The sequence below is a fragment of the Musca domestica genome, unplaced genomic scaffold (genome assembly GCF_030504385.1).
Source record: "Musca domestica strain aabys unplaced genomic scaffold, Musca_domestica.polishedcontigs.V.1.1 1, whole genome shotgun sequence".
Classification (NCBI taxonomy): Eukaryota; Metazoa; Arthropoda; class Insecta; order Diptera; family Muscidae; genus Musca; species Musca domestica.
Genome location: NW_026712114.1, coordinates 42393499 through 42415138, shown reverse-complemented (window position 1 = coordinate 42415138; position 21640 = coordinate 42393499). Strand labels below are relative to the sequence as shown.

Below are 21640 nucleotides of genomic sequence, written 5' to 3'. Positions count from 1 at the left end.
ATCGACACTTTGGTATTTGGTAGTGCCAACCTTGCTTTCCAAAAAACAACAGACACAATAGTCGAACGAATTGGTATCTGGAGATTTCGGAACCTCATTTTGTAACCATTCTTGGGTGGCGCGTGCTGTGTGCAATGGTGCTGAGTCCTGTTGGAATGACCAAGGTTTGAGCCCAAAATGTTTGCGTGACCAAGGCTTTAATACACCCTCCAGAATATTTTCACGATAATATTCGGTATTTATTCTGATTTATTCGGCATTTATACTGTGGCATTATCGATTAATACGAGCGGAGAGCGACCATCCGCTGTTATGGTGGCCCACACCATTACCATGGCCTGCGCTTGAGTTCTGGTGGCCAGCTGACCTCTTTAGCAAGTAACCACGATCATTTTTTTGTTTACAAACTGCTGGACTACGAATGTTTTCTTATCGGAGAAAACCTAATTCGCCAGTTCACCACATTCGGCTCTTAGCTCTTTTGAATCTATTTTCTTTCTGCTGCGGTGTAAGTTCTTGCACTTTTTGGGATTTCAATGGCTCTAGCCCGAGCTAATTTTTCAATATATGTCGAACGGAATATTGCGATATGTTCAGCTAACGAGCCATTTTTCGGCCATTGCGACGCGGGCTCCGATCAAGTCGTTGCTGTTTTCTTTCGTCCGCTTCCTTGACGTCGGGCTACTCTACCAGTATCACGGTAATGAGCTATGGTACGAGACACAAAAGATTTATTCACATTTAAATGCTGGACACACTATCACGCATGAACTCCATCAGGAATAACTTTTTTTCTGGATAATTCTTACCAAAATGCTTTTGTACAATATAATGAGCTGTCACAGCTGTCGGACGAGTGGCTTAGAAATGAAAGAAGTCTAAAGTTGGTTGCAGTTTTTTCATCTCACCCCGTATATTACATATAAAATATATCTGAAACCGTTGAAATAATTCGATATTTAAGTATTAAGTGTTGAGTCGTATGCTCTATGGGGACGGTATATCAAATGACAGACATTTAAACACTGAATATAATACTGTGCTACAACATTTAGTTTTTTCAATAATTACGGGGAAAATCTAGCAAATTATGAAAGTAGAGCTAATAAACGAAGACACATGTGTCGACGTTTTGAAGTTTTATATCGCAAGGTAATCCATATTTTGGAAACTATCGCATTAAGATCCTTCAGAATCCGAGCATTTTAGTAGTATAGTTTTTTGGGAAGTATTGCAGATGGAAGTACGAGAAATAATTCAAGTTTTTGGTCCTTTTTTTAAGTATCGTTAAAAACTCAAATAAAAAATTCTTAAAGACGTCAAAAGTCAAAATTATGTAAAACCTTGTTTTTTCTGAAAAAATAACACTTTTTCAAATTTGCTGCAAATTTTCTTATAATTTCGCTCTACAATGGTCAGTCTGGGTTATGGAAAACGCCAAGTGGGCTTTTTGGTCAATAACCCAAATAAGTTCTGGGTTCTTAGGCCAAATTTTGTTAAGGCCCATGTATAGCTTGGACCAATTTGAAATTTGAAAAAGATCTTTAAATTACATCCAGAATCATTGCTCCAGAAAATGGCTTATATCGGTTCACTTTTTGGAACAGCCCAATTGCAATGTTAATTCCGACTTCAAGTATTTTTTACGTTTTGGCCATGTTTTTCATTTTATTTTGCTAAATTTTGGCATTTTGAGTTCTTTTCAACAAAAATTATTAAAATAATTTCACCTTTTGGTACAGCAGTTCTCTGGCCGTAAAATACTTTTTCCCAATAAATTTCAATGTAGGTAAATTTTTCGGAGATTATATTTCATATATTTATATGATTATATATCCCAGATATTGGAGATAATTTTTTATTTGAGTGCAGAAAACCTTTCGAGAGATGCTGTTTAATATTACCAACAACCGATTTGCTTCAAAAAAACTCTCTCGACTGACTCGAGAGCACTAACATTTAAAAGAAAAGAGTAGAGAATAAACTTTTTGTATGATTCATACTTTTGGAGCACTCCCGGTCAGGAATATTTTTCACTCGGGGGTTAAATCGACCAAATTTGAGATCTCATTCTACATGAACTGTCTGTGCCTAAATTAAATAATACTAAAATACTAATACTAAAATAAAAATTTACTTTGTTCTAAGTCCATAATATTTGCTAGTTTCTTTAAAATTATCAACGTTTATATAAATACACACTATTTTCTTTTCATATGTTTTATAATACTTTTTCTAACACTTTTCTTTATTATGATTTTCTGTAACATAACTTTATTTCTTTCACTAAAAAATATGTGCTATGAAAAATTGAACCTATATAATTTACGCCTATATCTATTTTACTCCTAAAACCCCCAGGTGCCGCCGATGATGAATGCGAGGGTACCAAAAACGAAGACAATACCCAAATATTTGTTATGAATAATTATTTTGGCATTGGCTTGGATGCCGATTTGTGTCTGGACTTTCACAATGCCCGAATGGAGAATCCATTCAAGTTCAATTCACGTCTTCACAACAAGGGTGTCTACGTTAAGATGGGTCTACGCAAAATGATGGGCGGTCGCAAATGTACAAAGGATTTGCAAAAGGAATTGCATTTGGAAGTTGATGGCAAAGTTGTTGAGTTGCCACCGTGTGAGGGTATTATCATATTAAATATATTAAGGTGGGTAGTTGGTGGGAAAAAGTGGGGAAATATTTTAATATTTTTGATAAATTTTAATTCTATTTCCTACTTGCAGTTGGGGCAGTGGTGCCAATCCATGGGGTCCTGACAAGGATGATCGTTTCTCGACACCCAACCACTATGATGGTCTATTGGAAATTGTTGGCGTCACCGGTGTGGTGCATTTGGGACAAATACAATCGGGTATACGATATGCGAATCGTATTGCCCAGGTAAGTAGTGGATTTTTATAGCCTACACCACATAGTTTTAAGGGTATTATGTCTTTGTGCATTTGTTTGTAACATGGAGAAGGAAGCGAAATAGACTCATAGTTACTTTTGATGATCTTCATAGAATCACTTTCTGAGTCGATTTATGTGTGTCAGTCCGTCCGTCCATGTATTTTTGTGAACAAAATGCAGATTGCATTTATTATCCGATTGAGATGAAATTTGCCAAACAATATTTGTTAGACCCAAGGACGAACCCTATTGAAATTGGTGATTATCGGATCAGATTTGGATATAGCTCCCATATATATATCTTCAACCGATTTCGGGTTAATAAGTCCAAATGACCTGCATTTTGATACGTCCCACCAAACTCAGTCTAGAAGCAAACAAGGAAAATTTCCAGAAAATCATTCCTCACATGCGTAATATGCACTCCACAAAAATGATATATGGTACCGGATATGAGATGCTGCTTGAAAATACCTCTGTAAAATTTTATTTGGGGTTAATTGTGCGTCAAATGGCCAATATCAGTCCAAATGACCTGAATTTTAGCATATCCGGTCGAATTCAGACTATAAGCAAGTACATTACTGCAACAAAGTCTAACGCCATAATTTTTACATTTTTTTTTAAATTTAATTGAATGAAAGCAAAAAATGTCGGAAATAGCATCACACATTTTAGAATAATGTTGCGAATGTTGCTCTGCGGTATTTTGGTTCATTCCCGGCGAAGCGCTTGTTTGAGGTGATCGAAACTTTTGTATTTTTTAGTGCCAGCCTTGCCTTCCAAAATACTCCAATGGATTGGTATCCGGAGATTTTGAGGGCCATCGTGCGCTGGAAATGAAGCCAGGAACTTCATTTTGTAACCATTTCTGAGTGGCGCGTGCTGAGTGCGACGGTGCTGAGTCCCGTTGGAATGTCCAAGGTCTGCGGCCAAAATGTTTGTGTGCCCAAGGCTTTGATACACCCTCCAGAACATTCATTTTGTAACCATTCTTGGGTGGCGCATGCTAAGTGCTATGGTGCTGAGTCCTATTGGAATGTCCAAGGTCTGCGGCCAAAATGTTTGTGTTCCCAAGGCTTTAAAACACCATCCAGAACATTCATTTTGTAACCATTCTTGGGTGCCGCGTGCTGAGTGCGATGGTGCTGAGTCCTATTGGAATGTCCAAGGTCTGAGGCCAAAATTTTTGCGTTCCCAACACTTTAATACACCCTCCAGAAAATTCATTTTGTGACCATTCTTGGGTGGCGCGTGCTGAGTGCGATGCTGCTGAGTCCTATTGGAATGTCCAAGGTCTGAGGCCAAAATGTTTGCCTCCCCAAGGCTTTAAAACACCTTCCAGAAAATTTTAGCGATAATATTCGGCATTTATTCTTATGCCACGTTCGATTAATACGAGCGGAGAGCGACCATCGGCCACTGCGACGCGGGTTTCGATCAAGTAGCTTCTTTACTTTTCGAACCATTTCTGCTGATGTTGCTGTTTTCTTCCGCTGTTTTCAAAATGCTTTTGTACACTTGTAAACAATATAATGAGCTGTCACTGGAATAATTTTAACAGCTGTCGGACGAGTGGCTTAGAAATGACAGCAGTCTGAAATTGGTTGCAGTTTTTTCATCTCACCCTGTAAATTTGGAAAAAATCTGTTAAGATATAGCTATAGCTCCCATATATATGTTTCATCAGAGTTGGTGTTTAAGTCCCTCAAGTTTTGAAAAATATAAATATCTTAGAAATAAAAGTTTCATTCATGTTGACGTTGTACTAAATCGACCCCTTTCTTCTAGTAAGGCCTTAACAAGAGGCTGAAATTAAAAAAATCACAAAATTCCATACAAAATTAAAAAGAATTTCCGATTTGGTCTAAAACTTTGCTCATTATAACAATTTGGTCAAATCTAAGCCAATTCCCCTTCAAATTCATTCCGAATAGTCCTGTAATAAACATATTGTCTTAATATATATATAAGAAATACTCCAAGCATTTATTTTATTTTCAAATCATAAGAAAAAATAAAATTAATGACCTCTATCTCCCTTTCCTCCCAGGGTGGTCACATTAAAATGCATTTATATTCTGATTTACCCGTGCAAGTTGATGGCGAACCATGGGTACAGTGTTCCGGTGATATTGTGGTTTTAAAATCTGCTCTAAGGGTAAGTAGAACTGTCATTTCTTAAAAAAAAATGTTGTTGCGTTTTTGCAAATCCTAGTTAACTATACTTGAGCTCCCTTTAAATTATTTTATAATTTTTATAAAAAAAAAATATATTTTTTTGCATGTCTTTTTTCCAAAGCATGTTTGAAAACAAAAAAAGTAATATTTTCTTAGATTGGTAGTTTTAATTTTCGTAAACATTTTTTTAGCTTTGTTGATATAATTTTGTACTGATTTAATTTTATTGATTTCTATTGAAAGCAACAATTATTATTATTATAACACTGCCTTTTTAAAGCTTAGATATTTTGTTTTATTATTTCGAAATTTGAAATTGTTTTTTTATTTTTGAATAAACTATTTTATTTAGTTTTTATTACAAATATGTTTTTTAGTTTTTTTAATCATATAAAACAAAAACATAAACATTTGAAAAACATCAAAAAATTATATATTCGCCAAACAATGAAAAACTTCAGAATCAACAAACAATTTTAAACAGAATGCAAAAAGAAATGAAACCAACAATTTGCAATACATTGATGTATAAATTGATGTATGTTTTAATTGCCAAGATGTAATTTAATGTGTTTTATATATATTTCCCCCCTTTTGACTTAAAAAAGAAAAACAAACCTACAAGAAATTAAGAAAAAAATTAACAATAGAATTATAACTAGACACAATAACCAAGGATGGAAAATGTCAAATATCTACTCGGTATCACAAGTTATTTCAATCGATATTACAATAATTGAGTGTTCAGACTTTTGTTATTTCCCCAAAACTTTGTCACCTTAAAGTGACATCTGTCCGAAAATGTAGTTATGTTTATACTTCCATCTTGATCAGAAAATCACCTCTAAAATCTAATGATAGGACCGTATTGGAGTATGTTTTAGAAATCAAAAAAAAAAAAAAAAAAATCAAAAATGGAAAGAAAGAATAGATGATACTGATTTTTTAAACACTTCAAATTTACCCTTTAGACCCCATAAGTTACATATATTTTGAATTTTGCTATGTCCACACTATATCTGTTCATATTTCGGTGTTTAAAGGGCATAATTCCATACTTTTAATAAAGGTCCATAATTTTGTATATGACCATACCATCCGACCTTAATCATTTTAAATATTTCAGATGTATATTTCAATCAAATTAGCTGTAATGTGGTGAACCAAGTTCCACTCCGTAGAATATGTCCAATATAGGTAAACTACTCGTCATAGAGCAAAGAATTCAGCTTAAGTACCTAACTTAATGTGCAGTATTTGGAATTTCACTCAATTAATAATGAAATATCCATAAATTAATAAAAATGAAGATAAAAGTATTAAAAAACTTTGACCTTGCACATCCGAGTAATTGCAGTGCAAAATTTTAAAAATAAAAGTTGGAATTTCATTGTTATAGATTTCACATTTAATTTTGCAGTAATTGTTAGACTTCAGCCAATTTTTCACGACCCCGATTCCGAAAAAAGAAAAATAGCATGAATTACAATCTAAATTCAATTAAAAATTAATTGCAGTTAAAAATTTGGAATTCAGCCTAATTCGAAAATTTTCCAGCAGATTTGATTTTTTAGACTACCTATAATTCCACATTTGCTCCCGTTATCAGAAAATTTCTCAAAGAGATATTTTATACCTCTTAAAACAAGTAAGCAAGGTTTTAGTAAAACGTAATAAAGTACCTTAAAAGGAGTTTTTCTGACTGTTTAATTGTATTTATTTTAAATTTAACATTGTGTTGCAAATACAGTGGAATTACACTACGCTACACGGGGTTTTTATACCCTACACCACAAGGTGGCCAGGGTATTATGTCTTTGTGCATTTGTTTGTAACAGGCAAAAGGAAACGAGATAGACCCATAGTTCCTTTTGATGATCTGCATAGAATCACATTCTGAGTCGATTTATGCATGTCCGTCCGTCAGTCCGTCTGTCCGTCCGTCCGTCTGTCCGTCCGTCCGTCTGTCCATGTATTTTTGTAAACAAAGTACAGGTCGCATTTATTGCCCGATCCTGATGAAATTTTGCACAGATCATTTGTTTGGCCCAAGGACGAACCCTATTGAAATTGGAGATAATCGGTCAAATTTAGATATAGCTCTCATATATATCTTCCTCCGATTTGCCTTTTATTGTGCACCAAACGTGTAATATAAGCCCGAATTGTATGGAATTTTGCATATACACCCAAATTAGGCCCACTATAAGTATGCCAAATTTGATCGAAATCGGTTCAGATATAGCTATAGCTCCTATATATTGTTCATCCGATTTGTTATATTTGTTACCCACACCGTAATATGCACTCCGTACCAACGATATTCAGGGAAATATATCAAATACAGCTCAGAAATACATTTGCTAAATTTTATCGAGATCGGTTCAGATTTGGATATAGCTCAAATATACAACTTCGTCCGATTTCAAATTAATTGTGCACCAAATGGGCAACACAATTCCGAATTTAAAAGATACAAATGCTTCGGCATATTTAGTCCTTAGAACTTTAAATTATAATTATAATCATAGGGTGTATGGTTGAATTCTCCCATAAAAACTTTTAATTGTTATGCGGAGCTCCACTAAATTAGCAAAGTGGTGTAGGGTATCATAAAGTCGGCTCTGCCCGACTTTAAGACTTTCTTTACTGGTTTTTATTGACTTCGGCTCTGGCAAAATTACTCGACTGCGCAGAACTAATACTAACCACCCAGGAAAAAACACTTTTTCAGTCTAGTTATACCCTACACCACATAGTGATAAGGGTATTATGTCTTTGTGTATTTGTTTGTAACTCTATCAAATTTTATCGAGATCGGGTCAGATTTGGATATAGGTCCATATATATCAGGTTTGTTGTGCACCAAATGGCTAATATCAGCCCAAATGGACGGAATTTTGGCAATTACGGCTGCATTCATCCTAAGAAGCAGTACTTGAAATTTGGTGTATATTGGTTCAGATATAGCTTTAGCTCCCATATATATGTTTTATTCGATTTGGGGTTTAAAGTCCCTCACAAGCGAAATTTGTATGTATGTATGTATATCTTTGGTACCAGATATCGGATACAGTCAAATTTGGTCAAGATCGCTTCAGATTAGGAAATAGCTCCCATATATATCCTCAACCGATTTCGGGTTAATTGTGCACCAAATAACCAATATTAGACCAATTACTTGAATTTTGGCACATCCAACCGAATCCATTCTAATTAATTGTTGGCTTAATTGTACACCAAATGGCTAATATCTGTCAAAAAGTCCTGTATTTTGGTGCAACCGACAGAATTCAGTCTAAAAGCAACTTCATCAAATTAGAAGAAAATCGGTTCAGATGTATATATATATATATATATATATACACTGGTGGCCAAAACTAAAGCAACTAAAATCGCAAAGACAATAAATGTCCTGTAACTTTTACAAAAATAAACAAATCGTAACTATTTTTCCAGTTTTAATGAGGTCTTTAATTCACTTTTAAGAAACTAAAAATAAAAATACAAAAATAATTTTGAACGAAAAATAATATATGGAAAACTAAAATGACCCAATTTTTGCTTGGTCAAAACTAAAGCAACTTTTTGATTTTTTATTTTAAAATAATTAAATTTTGGACAATAGTCGATAGCATCCATTATTTTTGATAGAAGCTGCACACCTACGAGGCATTGAATCTATTACACGCTCAATTTGATCCTTGGGTATGCCTTCCCAGGCACTCCGAATTATTTAGAAAATAAGCACAACTTATTTGTTTCCGAATCTCGCTTTATCTTCCTATCTACGATAATCCATAGGTTTTCTATGGAGTTCAGGTCAGGTGATTGTGCCGGCCATGACAAAACATCGATTTTTGACTCCCGCAACAAATATTTGACATGTTTTAATGCAAGTTTGGGATCATTGTCATGCAGAAACACCTAAATGAGCCGAATATTTTACTCAGTGTAAGGGAACAACGTGATGTCCAACACATCTTTGTAAACAAACCGATCCATAACTTCCTTTATTTCATGGATAGGCCCAAGTCCATGGAAAGAAAAACAGCGCTACGCCATTTTTGACCATCCCTCATGCTTCACTGTACCTTTGCAACACTGAGGGTTGAATCCTTCATTTTTTGGTCTTCTCACCGTAAAATTTTTCACGTCTGAGTCTTTAATATTAAAGGTTTACTCATCTCAGAAATAATGTTTTTGATTTTGATTGATGAATGAGCTTGATTCCACTTAATATTGTCGTTTCCGAAAGCCTTTTTGATTTTTTCAGATATGAATGGCTTTTTTGATGTCTTACGGGCATGCAGACCAGCTGCCACTACTCGTCTACGCACTGATCTCGAGCTTATATCCAATGATTGCTCTCTCACCAATCCAGTTGAACTCTTAAATGGTTGTTTTTTTATTTCTTTCACAATTTGTGGATCAGTACGGGTTAAAGTTTTTCACGGCCTTCATCCGTTATAGACTGTTACTACTGATCCAGAAATATTTCTCGGAAATCATTTTCTGTGATATGTTGTTTTCATAGTTACTGATAATATGCTGTTTTATTCATGTACTGTATTTGCTTCTAGCCATTTTTAAACTTTTTTTGGCAAGTACTTAAAAATCGAAAAGAAAAACACATGCTGTTGTAAAAAACTTCTCAAAAAGGATTTATGACAAGCGATATTGTCGAAGGAAGCAAAAAGCGATAAATATCACAGTAAAAAGAACTGAAATTGCAGCAGTTATATGAATGTACAACAGAGTTGCTTTAGTTTTGTCCAAGCCAAAATCGGGGTAATTGACTTTACCATACATTATTTTTTATATAAGAATGAATTTTGGTTCTTTGTTTTAGGTTGTAAAAAGTGAATAAGGTACCTAATTTAAAACAAGAAAAACTTTCTCATTTTTTTAATTTTTAAAAAAGTTACAGGGCATTCATTCTCCTTGTAATTTCAGTTGCTTTAGTTTTGGCCACCAGTGTATATATATATATATATGTACATATATATATATATATATATATATATATATATATATATATATATATATATATATATATATATATATATATATATATATATATATATATATATATATATATATATATATATATTTATATATATTTATATATATATATATATATATATATATATATATATATATAATTCAACTGATTTGATCTTTAAGTCTCTCACATTCGTAATATGCATTCGACAACAATATTGGTACCAGATATCTCATAGAGCTCGGAAATACCTCTGCCAAATTTTATCGAGATCGGCTAAGATTTGGATAAAGATACTAAATATCCTTAACTCGATTTCAGGATTATTGTGTAAATAATGGCTAATATCAGACCAAATGAAGTGAATTTCGGGACGTAGGTTTCCATTTTGAGGAACTCGGCTCAAATATATATTTTTCAATACAATCCTTCTCATGCATTCTAAAGCAATGTTATTTGGTATAAAAGATTAAAATGTCTCCGTCAAATTTAGTGAAAATCAATTGGATATGCTTCCTATATATTTGTTCCCTCTGAACCCAAACTATAACTGCTCTAATGTCAAATGTTGATAGGTGGTATGATCACTGCAAATAAGCTCTTTTGTTGTGGGAGCTCTAATAAATATGCATAGTGGTGTAGGCCCGACTTTTGACTTTTCCTTACTGGTTTTTTTCTAAATCTTAACCTCCGTAGGAAAATACTAACTTTTGTATCGAAGGCAAATATGTTTCTTTTATGTATTCACAATTATAGTATCATATTTTGTTATCAGCTTTGGCTATAGAGAGTGTGGGCATTTTTCATTTACTATATACTCTTCGAGATATAAGTATTTAATCTAAATCTTAAACTCGGGATAATTCTAAATCTAGAAAATGTATTTAATAATATACAACCATACAGGATTATTGTGTCTAGTTATATTCTATAAAAAAAGAATAAAAAATTAGATACTATCGCAAAATTTGTATTAAGGTATGCAATTTAAATGAGGTGTTACACGTTTTAATTACAATTCAAATAACATTGTCCTTTGGATTAGGAACAAAGCACTGTTTCTCTATAATTTCCCACCCCCAAAAAAGAAAAACCAACAAAAAGCAAAATAAAAAAAGATTATTAAATTAAAAAAAAAAAATTGGACATATATTGAAGGCTAACTGAAATTAAATATAATTCTTCATACAACTCTAGGCTTGGATGTTGCGTAAAGTTAAGAGTAAACGTCGTCTAACTGAGCCGCATATTTCACCGGCAGTACTCAGTTTGTCGTCGACAGCTGCGGCTACATCATCTTCGCAGACGGCTTTGCAAATTGTGGCACAGGTTACGGGCCAGCAGCCGCAACAGTTTTCGGAAATGACCAATTCAGCTGTCATGGTAACAAATGCCAATGATAGGGAAAAAGACAAGGATAAGGAGCAGCAACAACAACAAATGCAGCAACAGCAGGAGCAACAGCAAAACAAACAGCAGCAGCAACAACAGCAACCCCAACAACAGACATCTAACAGCAATACATAGAGGTCGCGTCCGTCCGGTCCAAGTTTTCTTTTCTCGTGTTTTTTATAAAAAAATCAAATGCAACAAACAGAAATTCCTTAAAGAGAAAATGATTTGATTTTCCAAATTTATCTTAAAATAAAAAAAACTCAACATCAAACAAACCCAACAAAATACAACAACACCAATAAAATAAAATTCTTTAAAAAATAATAGCTATCTATAGAATTTCAAAGCCACATAACAAAATAAAATGCAAATTCCCATTTTAAATAAGCTAATTAAGCATTTATTAACGTTTAAAGTCACAACAAATTACATTTACAAATGTTTAATATTTAAATTCCTCAACAATAAAATGAAAAAAAAAAAAAATACAGAAGCCAGTTTTAAATGAAAACCCATTTAATTTTTCAGGAAAGAAACCTGAAATTCATTAGGAAGTTATTTTGGACAACAAAAGAAATAATTGTCAAATAATAATATGAAGTCCTTTATTTTTGGATCGGTCTCAGTTTCGAAACAAAAGCATCCTTTAATTTGTTTAATATTCACCAACAAAAATTCCCACCATTTTATTTTTGATTTATTTCTCATTTTTATTTTAATTTATTTCTATTTTTTTGTATTTTCTTTTGCAATATTAAAGTATGTTAGTATTTGAATTTTTTCAAAAAAAAAATTTTTTTTAGATATTTACCTTTTTGTATCCAATAGATTTTCGCTTTGCTTCAAATTCTCTTCTTGTCAAAAATTCTTAAAAAAAAATCCCGTATGAAAATAAAATTTTGATTCCAAAAAGCTCTAAATAAAAATAGCCGTACACTTAGGTTTCCCGTTTTAGGATTTCAAAGGAAATTAATGTTAAAAAAATTATCTTTTTCGGGCTATTATGGTCAAATTAAACACCTATAAAATGGGTATTAGTTTTTCGCCTCATTTTCTTTCGATATTGCGATACAACTTGAAGTTAATCTCGAACATTTAATTACAAGTTCGATCCAGGGGTGTATATTAAAAACATATAATATTAAGGTTTAGAAAACATCATGATAATCATAATCAATATCTGAAAAATCAAATAGAAACCTTTCAATTTCTAGATTTTAAAACCAACAAATAATTCAAATTTAATATTTGAAAAAGTTGAGAAAAAAATGTTATTAAAAAATAATTTTAATTGAATTACAAATTTAATATTTCGCTACATTTAAAAAAGATTTGTTTTAAAAGTAATTTTAATATTCAAAGTGAAAATAATTTTTCTATTTGAAATCGAATTTTGAACCGGAAAAATACAGGGCGAGGTAAAAAAAACTGCAACAAAGTCAAACATCATAATTTTTACATTTTTTTAAATTTTATTGAATGAAAGCAAAATATGTCGGAAATAGCTTCAAATTTTAGAGAATTTAAGTTTAGATTTGTTCGAATTGGTCACCTTTTGCACGAATTATGGCCCGAATGTTGCTCTGCGGTATTGTTTTGTGCTCCAATGTGAGCACTAATTCTGCTGAGCGTAGAAACAATTGGCTTCATTAGGCACTGTTCAAGAAAGAGTAATCCATTATATTGGGTAGCTTTGCGGTCTCATACGAGGAAGAGAGGTTTTCACTATGTACTCACTGCTGTTAGTATTGACAACTTTTTTGAAGGATATGTTGACTCAAAAATGAGCAGAATTTGGATAAATCTAAAATTTTTTTGTGTTTGGTGCAATTAAAGTTCATTAATTATAAACTACTATTATTAAATTATAAACCATGATTTTGTTTAAGGAACGTGTACTCTTTCAATTGTAGTGCTCAAAACAAAAAATCAAAAGCACATCTTACTAGTCTTAGCTTCTATAGACAAATATTCTAACTTAGTAAAAAATAATTTTAAATACTAATATTTTTTAAAAGCTTTTGCTTTATTCAAATTGTCTATTTATTTGAAATATATTTACTTCTATTATTTTATTTTTTCAATAGCTAACAAAAATTAATTAGAGTTTCTTTAATATTTTTCAAAGCTTTTTTTCAATTCTTTATTATTTCCTTTTAATATTCTTCTTAAAATAATGGCGAATTTGTTGCACCTTTAATTTTGTTAAAATTAATAACTAATTTATTTTTAATATGTACGAAAATAAATTCTTTACTTAATTTACTTGAATTGAAAGAAATTAAAAACCAAAAATATCTTTTTTCTCTTTTTTTACCAAAAAACAAAAAATATTCCAAAAAATTAAATTTACATTTAAATAAAAAAAAAATAAAATTACAAAAAATAATAAAAATTTATAAAATAAATGTGTGCGAAAAATCCAAAAATTACAATTCCAAAAATATAAAATAATTATCCACAACCAGGCGACCATGTTGAAAAAAGTCAAAAACAAAATGAAACGTCGTAATACGGAACCTTCAATGGCTTTGGCCGGCCAACAGATGTCACTGGCCCTACCACCCACAACGGCTGAGGGGGATTCGGAAAGTGAAATTGCCAGCAATAACACCGATTTCTGAATATGGTACAGCGAGCGTTTGATTTAAAATGTTAATAAATTTAAATTAAAATCAACCAAACAAACATCCCCTCGTCCAGAGAATTTGAAGAAGAACAGAAAATATTGGAGGAGTAACATCATTAACCAAAAACGCCATCAACACCATGTACAGGACATTTGCGACAGATAAAGCAAAAATAAAGCAAGAAACCCGTAAAATCATCATAATATATTTTTTTATTTATAAAACAATTTTTTGTTCTAAAAATGACAACTGGAAAATTTCCTCTAAGTCCTAATTTTTTTTTGGAATACTTTTAAGTTTATTGTTTTATTTAAATTTCTATTTTTTTAAACAAATTTATTAACACTTTTAAATACAAATAGCTCTAAAAGAAGACGAAGAACTCAACCAACAAAAAATTCACAAAAACTCCAAAGTAACAAAATGGCGCAACAGGTGCAAAATTGAAAACAAACGTCGCACACAAAGAAAACCGCTAAACAAACCTATAGAAATTATTTTTTAAATTAACTTATAAGTAAATGTAATTTAGATTTTAGATTTATGATTACCAAACAAAAGAAAAAGGCGGCAAACTAAAAGAACAATTGGCCGGTTGTATTGAAATCTAAAAACAAAGGCACAAAAAGAACTATTTAACAACAGCAACAAGAGCTTTTGAAAGTACCAAAAAAACAAGAAGTAGAAAAGTATTTTTCCATTAAAAAAAAAACTAAATATATATTTTATATATTTTTATATAATTTTTAGAATTTTAACCAAAAAAATAAATATTTTGACATTTTTATTTATTTTTAGTTTTTTATTTAATTAATTTTTTTTTGTATGAATTGTTGTTTTTTTATGGGAAAATTGTTTTTCTCAAATAAGGGTTTATGATTTGAAACAAGTATTAAAAATATGTGTCATACATTAAAAAATGAGATTAGCTAACAAGAGTATATTGTAAAATGAAAAGAAACAATTCTTAGGGTCTTTTTGAAATTAGAAAACAAAAATACAATTCTTCAGAAAAATATTAAGCAAACTAATGATTATAAATTACCCAAACTGTTAGTTTCCTTTTCCACGCAAATAGGAAAGTTTTTATCCTATGTTTTTTTAGAGTTTCGTAAATAAATTTTAAATTTAAACAGTATTTAAGCAACTCTTACTCAAAATACAGGATCCAACAGGATTGAAACAATTAAAAGTAAGGCATGTAGATTTGACATCATTGATCATTCTATCAGAAATAGCACATTAAATTCGATTAAAGGGAGAGAGAGAATAAGCATTTTTCAGCTTAAAACATTATATTAACATTTCAACAAAAATCCCATATCAAATAGACATCATTGAAGAATTATTAAAAAAGATCCGAGACATTCAAGAGTTGCAAGAATTTTCAACTGCGATTTTTGCTTATGTTTGGTTGCCATCACTACACTCTTTCTTAAAGAGAACAATCAGAAATGTCTGAGAGAAACAACATCTCAGACAGAGAGAACAAAAATATGGAAACATAAGTCAAGTGTGGCTCCTTTTTCAGGAGAGTACAAAAATGTGTCAGAGAGAAAATATGTAAACGTCAGTTCTAATGCGTATATCCGTATATGAAAGTACTTTAGACATTGCATTATCCTATCTTTTTGTGGTAATTGTTTACTTTTTTCATCTCCATTCTCCCTTTTTTCAGAAAAGTAAAAAATATCTCAGAGAGAATATGTGTAAACTTTAACCATTTCATTATCCTATCTTTCTGTGCTAATTGTTTACACTCTTCATCTTTTGATCAGTGAAGAAGAGTCAAACTGAGGTAAAAAATTTCTCAGAGAGAAAATATGTAAACTTCAGTTCTAAATCGTATACATATGAATGTGCCTGACTTATTTAATTATCCCTCCTCTCTGTGCGGTTTGTTTACTCTCTTCATTTTCTCAAGAAGAAGAGCTCGCTGCCGATCTCTGTTCCAAAGGGAAAAATCGATCGATTTTCATTTAAGCTTTGCTAATTTTAAAATGCGAGCAAAACTCGAAATCGACATCAGAAACTGTTTGCACACAAATCAACAAACTAAATAATTGTTTCCAATCGATTTCACTCTTTGAGGATACTCTTTCTCTCTTTCAAACATTTCAACTCTTACTCTAAGATTTCAAAAATTTTTAACTTGGGAGTGCTTACACAAGAAACAAAAACGAGTGGAGAGTAAACTTTATATAAATCTCATATTTTTCGAGCATTCCTCAAGTAAATATGTGTTCTAATAAAGAAGGTGTCGGGATCAACATAACATATTTCCCTCAGGTTCTTTTTGGCCCTTAAAAAATGTGTGTAATATTTGAAATTTTTGGAGACTAAAAGGAAGCATATACAAGGACTTCTGTTGAAAACAGCAATGAATTTGTTTTTCATAGCACATATTTACAAGAGGTTTTCGAAGGTATTTCGTTTATTGAAGAGACTTCAATATTTAAAACAAAATCCTTCAAGAAAATAGAAAGTCCTCTGCTTACAGGATTTCATTAGAAAGTATTCAATTTATAGACAGGATCCGAAAAATGTGTTCGATGTATAAAATTGCTGAACACGCAATAGCATCTATAAAAGCGATAAAGAAATTATTCCATTTCCCACTTGGGAGATCTTCGATTTTTAGGAGATTTATGGAAGATGTTTTATAAAAAATTGTTTCTCCTTTTGAACGATTCATAGAAAATCTTCTGTCAATAACAGGTCTAAATGAGTTATTGTGTCTTTAGAAGACCTAAAGAAGCATTCTATCTCAAGAAAGTCTATGGAAGTTTTTTTGTTTATAGAAGGTCCATAGAAGACTTATGGAAGCTATCTGCTCTCTGTAGAAAAATCATAAAATGTGTTTTGTTCATGGAAGACTGATATTAACTCTTCTGTATATAAAATTCCTTTAAAAGAAATTCTGTCTACTGGAGAATATTTCTGTATATGGGAAATCTTAAGAAAATATTTTGTCCATGCAAGACTTATTCAAGAATATTTGTATCTACATAAGACTCTTTATCACGACCTTTTGCCAAAAGAAGATTCTTCTGTCAAAAAGAATCTCCTATGGAAGGTCTTTATAAAAATCCACACGTAATAGTACCCATATAAGGTATTTTTACGATCCAGGACATTATTTGCTCTATATGTCAAAAGAAGTATATTCTTACCTTCAGTGAGAGCTTAAAATAGGAGAGCAATCTTTCTCTGGAGAAGGATTTGTATATGGGAAATCTTAAGAAAATATTTTGTCCATGCAAGACTTATTCAAGAATATTTGTATCTACATAAGACTCTTTATCACGACCTTTTGCCAAAAGAAGATTCTTCTGTCAAAAAGAATCTCCTATGGAAGGTCTTTATAAAAATCCACACGTAATAGTACCCATATAAGGTATTTTTACGATCCAGGACATTATTTGCTCTATATGTCAAAAGAAGTATATTCTTACCTTCAGTGAGAGCTTAAAATAGGAGAGCAATCTTTCTCTGGAGAAGGATTTGGCTTAAGTTTTTAAAGCACCGCTAGAATATAGATAAAGCCAAACTGCCTTAGAAAATTGGAAGGTGGCAGATGGAGTATATTGTAAATTCATTTATATTTGGCACAGTAAAAAAAACTATATAAACTAAAGTAATGTCTAGACCAGGTTCAACCAAAAAAGTTATCTTATATCAGATATTGAAAGTAAGGTTAAGCGACTGTTTATACCCTACACCACAACGGTCAGGGTATTATGTCTTTGAGCATTTGTTTGTAACTGGTATAAGGAAATAGTTTCTTTTGATAATCTGCATAGAATCACATTCTGAGTCGATTTATGCATGTCCGTCCGTCCGTCCGTCTGTCCATGTATTTTTGTAAACAAAGTACTGGTCGCATTTATTGCCCGATCCAGATGAAATTTTGCACAAATAATTTGTTTCACCCAAGAACAAACCTTATTGAAGAAATTGGAGATAATCGGTCAAAATGTAGGTATAGCTCCAATATATATCTTCGTCCGATTTGCCTTTTATTGGACACCAAACGTGTAATATCAGCCCAAATAGTATGGAATTTTGCACATACGACCAGACCAGAGCCTAAAAATAAGTATGCCAAATTTGATGGAAATCATTTCATATATAGCTATAGCTCTCATAAAGCTACAAATGCCTCGGCAAATTAAGTAGAAATCGATTCAGGGCCGACTTTAAGACTTTCTTTACTGGTTTATTTTTGGGAAAGAAAAAAAAGAGATGAGGATACAGAGAAGGAATGATGAGTAATTCCATTTTAATAACTCTTTTCAATTTCCAATTAAAATGAGTCTTAACTAAATGTTTCAGTATTTTGAAAATGAATGTAAATCTCGGAACTTTTTATTAAATTTATAAAATTGTCATATCTCCAACAGCCAAAAGTAGGTTTTTGGTAGAACTAAAAAATATTTATCTTAATTTAAATAAAATAATTTGTTTGACTTTTTTTGGAAGTTTTCCCAAAATTCTCATCAAACTTGATGTCAAGCAGGATTTTTTTAATAGTTTTTTTTATATTATAAACCCTTATTCACGAGAAGCTAATTTATTATTTTTTCAAATTGTTTTTATAACAATTATTTTATTATATTTTTTTAAAGTACTCTCATTTTTATTTAAAACAAAACAACAAAACACAAACAATTTAAAATTGGCTTGAATATTAGCAAGAAGACCATCAAAATTAAAATGAAAATTTTAAAATAAAATAAAATATGGTAAATAACAACAACAACAATTGGCAACAACAAATATAGCTATTTATGTGTAGTATACACGGGAAAAGAAAAACTTGAAGAAATCTGAGACCAATATTACCAAAAAAAAAAAAAAAAAAGAAATTCCTCTACAACTGATGATTGATTTTTAAGACAAAAACGAAAATAAAATCCTGAACAAGTCAAGCTAACATTACCAACAAAATTGTTAAACAAAAAAACAAACGCGAACCTGAGTAAAAAGTAAATTCCCACTGAACAAAGAAAAAAGTGAAATTATGAAATTGAACCAAACATGAAGTACCTTTGTAATTAAAACAAGCAAAACAAGTGAAAACCAAAAAATTATTATATTTTTAGCTAAAAAGTTAATGAAGAAGTAAAAGAAGATGAAGAAGTATTTTAAATGAAGACCTTAATAAAAAAAAAAAAAAACAGAAATGTCACAAATGAAAACTTCTTCAAATACCAAAAGAAAAGAAATGCAAAGAAGAAGCAAGAAAAACGGAAACACCCAAACTTTGACACAACAAATACAGTAAATGCTTGAAAATTGTTCACAAATGCTAATTTTGGAATGTATAGCAACCAAATTTGAGACGTAACATTGTTTTTGAAGAAAATTTTGTGGAACGATTTGTAAAAGAAGACCAAAAACGAATAAGTGACAAGGATTTGTTAAAAATTTTCTTCATTACTGTAGGAAGAAATTCTTTAAGAAAAAAAAACAAACAAAATCTCAATGAATTGAATGAAAAAAGAAAACCTTAAAAAAAGAAAACATTGAAATTCCTTTGGAAAACAAATTATAAACAAATTTCCTGTTTCAAAGCTTAAAAAAGATTTTTTTTCTCAAAAGAAAACAAAATTCCAATTTTATTTGATTTTTTGAAAAACAATTTTAATTGGAGGTTGACCAACATTTCGAAAATTTTTTAAAATAATAATTTTTAACAAACCCAGAAAAAAACAAACAACCTCTAAAAAATTTAAATGAAAATTATAAAATTTATTTACAACAAAAGAAACAAAAAGAAAATTTAAATATTTTAACAAAATCACTATCACCGCTGTCATGATTCATCTCCCCCAATCGAGTATCATTCGATATTTTGAAATAGTTTTGTATGTCTCCGCTCGGGTCTAAACACGGAAATCCCAAGGGGAGACCTAAAACAATTTCAAAATTCCCATTCCAGTAGCTCATTGACATACTGCACAATGTTCCGAAAAAAGGGAACACACAACAGTTAGCACAACAACATCTCCCCCACGAAAAGTCATTCGATACGCAACGAATTAAGGGGCTCAAAATGTACAAAGATTAATCGAAATTTCCGTGTACCAGGGCCAAAGGCCTTCCACCTGCCCGGCCCTTTTTGTGAGCTATGGAAAATTCTTTATTTTTTTGACCCAGGCAATGTCTACTCAGAAAATTATCCTCTCACCAAAAACCAAAAATGTAGTTGTAAGTCTCTCACGGGAGGATTGAATTTTCCCAGTTTTCAATGTTCTGGGTTTCCAGCGCCAATTAAGGTGGCCGCACAAAAAAAAACAAAGAATTTTTCGATATTTCCAAAAATGTCCCTCCTTGGTTGTTGTTTAAAAATACTAAACAATTGCCAAGAACATAGAATGATTGATTGAGTACATATTTAAAATTCGTTACGAGATTGAATGATTTTTGCAAAACAATCTCCCTCTCAACAAAAAAACAAAAAAGAAATAAAAAACAAAATTACAACACAACACTTTACATATACTATATTTTCTCATTAACATACTACTATATTTTAATTTCCATAAAAAAAAACAAACAAACAAAAACCAACAAATTTAAATCCTTAAAAACAAAGTTGAAAAAATTTTAGTATAAGTTAACAAAACCAAAAAAAAAACAGCTAAAAATACCTTAAATTATATGGTAATAATTATAAAAACAAAACAAAAAACAAATAAAATAAAACAAAACAATTGTAGTTTCTCTAAACAAAGAAAACATAAATTTCATCTAAAAACAAAAACAAACAACAAAAATCATTCCTCCTGTTTAAATAACAACAACAACAAGATACACGACGTTGAAACTTTGAAAAAAAGAACAACAACAATGTGAAAAAAGGGAAACTCCTACAAACTGATGCTAACTACAACTATTTACAAAAACAACAACAACAAATGAAATGTAAAATATACCTAACAACACACAACAAAAACATTACACTATAAAACACACACATCCACAAATACAACAAAACAGAAGAAGAAGAAGAACAACAACAAAAACAACTAAATGAAATGAAATTAACAACAATTCGAAATTAACCACAAAAGAAAAAAACAAAACAAAGAAAAACTATAAAAAATAAAAACTATATGTAAAGAAAAACAGAATTCTATGCGATGAGTTTTTTATTTGGTTGAAAAAATAGAGGATTTGGCGGTAAGTACAGAGTTTTTATATTAAGTCTTTAGGCTAAAGAGAATATTTAAAAAAAACCGGAACTTACCCCCGGTGCGATTCACTACCGTTTCGATTGTATTCACTTTATAAGGAGCTATGCCCAAATCTAAACAGATTTCAATATAACTTGGTAGATTTATTTTTCGAAAATGTATATAGCCAATTTTATTTCCAGGCGATATTGAAGTATATTAGGAAATTTGCAGGAAAATCAGTCTAGCGGTATTGAGTCTATAAATTACAGCAAACAATTGTAGATATGAATTTGAAAATCCCCTTAGAGCTAAACCCATTTAACTAAATT

The 21640-nt window shown here is 31.1% G+C and overlaps 1 protein-coding gene across 11 annotated transcripts in view; it reads left to right on the top strand.

Moving 5' to 3' along the window:
• Positions 1-21266, top strand: part of LOC101893201 (diacylglycerol kinase theta) — an 85172-nt gene extending 63906 nt beyond the window's left edge. For 8 of the 11 annotated variants that reach the window (XM_059123147.1, XM_059123157.1, XM_059123178.1 and 5 more), the window contains 4 exons: positions 2362-2671; positions 2748-2904; positions 4970-5077; positions 11300-13996. In XM_059123147.1, the coding sequence (XP_058979130.1) occupies positions 2362-2671; positions 2748-2904; positions 4970-5077; positions 11300-11629 (905 nt within the window). In that variant the 3' untranslated portion in view covers positions 11630-13996. Of the gene's footprint in view, positions 1-2361; positions 2672-2747; positions 2905-4969; positions 5078-11299 lie in introns of all 11 variants that reach the window. The other 3 variants (XM_059123173.1, XM_059123183.1, XM_020036537.2) reach the window with 1 other exon arrangement.
• The last annotated feature ends 374 nt before the right edge of the window (positions 21267-21640 follow it).